The 5,398-nt window shown below is 59.8% G+C and overlaps 1 protein-coding gene across 1 annotated transcript in view; it reads right to left on the bottom strand.

The window, feature by feature from the left end:
• Positions 1 to 5,063: 5,063 nt before the first annotated feature.
• Positions 5,064 to 5,398, bottom strand: part of ZP1 (zona pellucida glycoprotein 1 (sperm receptor)) — a 9,873-nt gene continuing 9,538 nt past the window's right edge. The window contains exon 12 of the mRNA XM_014539193.1: positions 5,064 to 5,238. Coding sequence (XP_014394679.1) covers positions 5,077 to 5,238 — 162 coding nt within the window. The 3' untranslated portion in view covers positions 5,064 to 5,076. The remainder of the gene's footprint in view (positions 5,239 to 5,398) is intronic.

Genomic DNA, 5,398 nt, shown 5'->3' on the forward strand with positions numbered 1-5,398 from the left:
CACATCATTTCAGAGGTCTGGGTGGGGGCCTGAGAACCCTGGCGGCCTGCACCACCCTCACCCGCAGCTTCCAGGCCCGGGAGCAGACGTGGAGGGAGCGCTGTCACCCTCCGGAGGCGGGTCGCACGGCCGCTCCACGCCCTGGGCTCCAGTTCCAGAGACCACAGGCTGAGCCCAGGGAACTGAAGGGATGGGCACGGGGGCTGGTGCAGGGTTTTGTAAGCAGCGACCTAATTTCATTAAAAAAAGGAAACCATAAAGCTGGCCTCCTCCTCTGTGTGTGTGTGTGTGTGTGTGTGTGTGTGTGTGTGTGACAGGGACCTGGGTGTGGGGTGTGTGTGTGTGTGTGTGTGTGAGTGACAGGGACCTGGGTGTGGGTGTGGGTGTGACAGACAGGGACCTGGGCTGCATCAATGGCGAGAGTGGGTGGCAACTGGGGGTGCGGCCCCTCAGGAAGCCGGCAGCCTTCTGTCCTTTGCTTTCGTCACTCTCTTACACGCCTCCCACCCCCCCCTTAAAGAAATCAAAGAAAACAAGAACAAACCTACAAGCCATTTGCCAGAATGTCTCTCCAGGTCCCTGCAGGCCTAGGCCTGTGCTTCATAGGGTCTCATGTCACTCGTGCTCCCACTGGCCACCAGCCTGGGAGGGAGAAGTGTGGGCAAGTGGCCTTTTCTTGCCCGGCCGGTGTGGCTCAGTGGTTGAGCATCGACCTATGAACCAGGAGGTCACGGTGCGATTTCCTGTCAGGGCACATGCCCGGGTTGCAGGCTCCATCCCCAGTGGGGGGCGTGCAGGAGGCAGCAGGTCCATGATTCTCATCACTGATGTGTCTCTCTCCCCCTCTTTTCCTCTCTGAAATCAATAAGAACATATTTTTTAAAAAGATGGCCTTTTGCTGGTGAGGAATTGAGCAGTGAGCAAGGATCCTTCGTTGTGAAAGAAACCTGTCCCCAACTGGCTTAAGCAGAAAGGGTTTGTAACTGGCAGCTGAGAGTCCGCAGTAGGGCCAGTTCCAGGGGAGACGGGTGAATAGTAAAGACCAGTGCCGGAAGCCAGTCCATCCTTGCTGCTTGACACAGTCGCTGCAGGGAAGAAACATCTGCACAGCATATGTTTCAAGGGACCTGGCGTATATGGCATACTGTTCTTAATATGTTTGCTCCCCTTCTTAGCGCTATGTGTTTTAACCAAGGTCACCTCTCTGAGAAAGGTTGTTTCCCCAGGTGGGGATTTTTTCCCTGGAGTTAGGGATTAACAGGACTAAGGAAGGGAATAAATCAGTAAAACTCCTTAACTAAGTGCCAGGCAGGTAGTTAATCACCTTAACTATGAACAATCACACTTAAACTACATAATCTTTACTTAGGATAATCTCCTTCAGTTACTTCCTTGTAGCTTAACAGAACAATAGAGTAGTGATCTTGGGATGCAGATAACAAATGCCCTAACCTTTGGAATAGAATGGATAGGATTAATCAACTGGTATAAATACAGATGTAACAGGAGAAAAAAGACAGAACCTGGCTAGGCTGCTGATCAACTGAACGCTGTCTCCGTCCACACCTTTGGGAACCCCTGGACCTGCTGGGGCAGGACCCCAACAGACCAGGAGACGAGTGTGCCCTGGAGGGCGTGGGGCTGCCAGAGGTGGGGTGGTCGGGAAGGGCCTTGCTGAGGTGCCCATGGTCGCATTGAGCCCGAGTGCCAGACAGAGGGGATGGCTGAGGCTGGAGCGGTGGGGGTGGGGGTGTGGAGGGACAGGACAGGAAGGGGGCCAGTGTGACCACCGGCCTGGCAGGGTGGTGGTTAGTACTTGCCGAGCAGGCCCAGTGCAGCGTGGGAGGGACGCCTGGGGGGAGGAGGGGGTAAAAGAATGAGGAAGTGGGAGTTAGTGCTGCGGGTGAGGGGTTGTGCGGGAAGGGAGCTAAGACGGGCTGCGGGCCACAGCAGAGTCCGTGCGATGCAACAGGCCCGTGTGTCTTGCCGGCCAGTGCTGCTGGTCACGCAGCGGGGCGTGCGGGCCCCTGCAGGCGGCACGCTAACAGCTAGGACAACCTGGAGCTGCCCTTTTCGCCCCGTTCCCTCCGTCAGCATTCGCCCTGCGAGCCTTTCTCGGGGCCTGGAGCAGGGGAGGAGGCGGGTGGCCAGGATCTCGGCCCGAGTGCCCGGGGAGCTGCCACCGCCTGGTGTGGGCTCGGCTGCCTTGTAGGGAAGCTTCTCCGGACCCGTGTGGTCGGGCCACTGAGGCTTGTATTTCAGCCCAGGAGCAGCCGAAGTCCCACATGTGAAGGGAAATGGTTTGGGGTGTCCCCAGTGCCTCTTGCCTCCCACGTGAACCTGAGCGCCCCAGCAGGCATGCCCCCAGCCCCGCGTCCCCCCTGCTGAAGGGGAGGGCGTGGCTGCATTGCTCTCAGCCTTGGCGCACTGCCCAGGGCGGCCACCTGGGGGCACTGTAGTTACGTAGCCTGCCCCGTGGCCCCCCTTCGCCCCAGGCTGAGCTCAGCACCGCAGGGCAGCCCTGCCTGGGCCTGATCTGCCACAGGAGACAAGCGGAGGAGTGAGGCTGAGACTTTAAGCCGTCTGACTTGAGACCCCACGCGGACCACCCCCTGGCCCACTAGGGCGGGATGGGAGCTGAGGAGCCGCTTGATTTCCAGGACGGAGTGGCCAGCGGGGCTCTGGGAGGCAAGCCCGGGTTGGGGTCCCAGCTCCGCCGGTCTGTCAGCATCTGCATCTGAAAACCCGAATCGATGTGCCTGCTCCCGGGCTGATCCGGACCCATGAGCTGGCACCGCCTCCCCTGCTTCTGCCTGTCCCGCACCCAGGGACACTGCCGGGGCCAAGCCTGCAACCTGGGCATGTGCCCTTGACCGGAATCGAACCCGGGACCCTTCAGTCCACAGGCCGACACTATCCACTGAACCACACAGGCTGCGGCCACAGGCTGCTTTTCCTCCACGTTCGTGCTTGTTTCGGTCCTAAGTGTCGGTCTTTTTTCTCCCTTTTTCTTTCCCATGTTATCTTAGTGATTTCAACACGTTTTCTAAATGTGCCGACACAGCCTGCCGTGTTACTCACACGAGAAGGCTGACTGAGCCGCCTCTCCTGCTGCTGCACCAGCCGTGGCGCTTGTGTGTGGCACGCGCTCCCAGACATGCCTGGGCACGGAGCCCGTGGCGGGAGCTGCGTTTTACTTGAGCTGGAGCCGCCTCCCCGCCTGTGTTGCGCAGGCACCCGGCATCCATTTGCTCTCAACCACGGTGTCTAGGAAGCAGCCTGGGGAGACAGGCGGGAGCCCGTGGTCTCGCCTCGCAGCTACTGCCCGGGCCCCGCCCCCCAGCTCTGCTTCCTGCCGCAGGTCAGCGGTGTGGTTTGTTATCGCCCCATCGGGTCTGACTCGGGTTCCCAGGGCTCAGGTGCTGCTGTGCTGGGGGGCGTGTGGGGAGGGAAGGTTGGAGTTGGGCAGGATCGGGGCGAGGTCTCAGCATCTAGGAAAGCGGAGCGTGCCCTTCCTCGGCAGAGCTGGGGAACCTCGGCTGCACCCGTGTTCGACACAGAAGGACTGAGAGAAACCCGTGCACAACTGAAACATCGATTCCCAGCGCCACCTGGCCCGGCCGGCGGCCCAGGGGCTGAGCGTCCACTAGGAACCAGGAGGTCTCCGTTCGATTTCCGGTCAGGGCACAGGCCCGGGTTGCGGGCTCCATCCCCAGTGTGGGGCGTGCAGGAGGCAGCCAATCCCTGATTCTCTCTCATCATTGATGTTTCTCCCTCTCCCTTCCTCTCTAAAATTAATAACAGTTTTTTAAAATCTTGCACCTCAATACACTGGGCAGGAGGGACACACGTACACTGTATCGCGAGAAAAGGGGGCACTTTCAAGAGTATGTGGGGCAGGGGAAGATCTTGCCATGTTCCAAGATAAAAGCACAAGGGGAAATACTCGTTACATAGCAGCTTCTTCCACAACAAGCCCCCCCCCCCCCCAGGAAACCCAGTTCCCAGCCCCGGGGGACGTGTCAGATGAGGGTGTCGACCCCTGAACTAGTGAGCGCTCTTTATAGACGAGAGGCGCTCGGTGGCATACGCAAAAGACAGAAGAGGCGATTCATGCGTGTCCAGGAGATGCTTGGCCTCTGCTCAGAGGCCCATTTTCGGTCAGCAACGCCATCTGCGATGGACAGGCTGTGGGGCCGGGCCCACGCCCACCCAGAGCCCGGGCATCGGAAGGCGCCGCTCTGGACCCAGCAGCTCTAAGAGTCTCTTCCAGGAAAAAGGGTACAAAGAAGGACATGCTGATAGGATTGTGTGCAGCACCTGTCATCCTCAACAACAGGTTGGGTCTTCATCAGAAGCACCGCTTAACCGCACTACAGAGGAAACTACAGACAAAATAAGAAGTGACACAAGAAGTGTGTGTTAAAAAGTTAAAGAGCTGGTTACATGATTCTGATCGGTATCTACAGAATCGCACTTCGTTTACACAGCACCGATGCCATTGATAGCAGCACCTTCGTGCGGATGCCATTGGCTTAGAATGCACTGGGGAGAGGGGAGAGGAAGAGGGGAGAGGAAGCGACGATGCTGGGTTGGAGCCAGAAGCCTGGCCAGCATGACTGTCGGGGGCCTGTGTTCCTGTGTGACTGGTTGTGGGGCTGAGGGACAGGGCTGGGGCAGATGCTGGCGCCCAGAAAAGTCACCCACAGCCTGGAGGGGGAGGCTGGGGGCTCAGCAGGACTGGGAGCAGCTGTTCAAGGCGGTTCAGTTCTTTTGGCCCCAGGGACTCTGGGTTGCTCCTAGGCCACAAGCCCTGCGGGCTCCGACTCCCAGCTCCTGTGGCCCCTGACTGCCCAACTTTACCTTCCTCTACCTTGAGGTGCCCTGCCCGCCCCCCGAAAACCACCTTTCCTCGCCGAGAGGCCGAGCCTCCCAAATCCAGACGCGGGGAACCCGGACTGGCCCCAGCGTGTGAGACAGGGGACTGCGAGGGCGGCGCCGACCTAAGGAACAGGTTTCGGGGACGAGAAAGTCTGCTCCGCACCAGAGAGCTTGAGAACACGTTTATTGAGCCGTTCAGCCCCTGCTGCCCCCCAGGAGCCCCGGGGCCTGGGCCCGACTCAGGCCCACGAAGACACCGATCCCCAGGACCAGGGCCACAGCCGCCAGCAGCAGGGCCACCCCGAGGGGAAGCCTCGGGTCCGAGTTCCCGGCGGAGCCTGCAGAGGGGAGGCGAGGCTGTCAGGGTGGGCGGCCTCCCTCCAGGCCTGGTAACCTCCCGACGCAGCCGCCGGGCCTTCTCTCTCTGTTGCTCCCACGGAATGAATGACGTCTCCTGCCCTTACTACGCGGAGCTTCCCTGCTTAGTTAGCAGCCGAGGCAGCCAAGGCCCTGGGGG

The sequence above is a fragment of the Myotis brandtii genome, unplaced genomic scaffold, assembly GCF_000412655.1.
Source record: "Myotis brandtii unplaced genomic scaffold, ASM41265v1 scaffold2089, whole genome shotgun sequence".
Classification (NCBI taxonomy): Eukaryota; Metazoa; Chordata; class Mammalia; order Chiroptera; family Vespertilionidae; genus Myotis; species Myotis brandtii.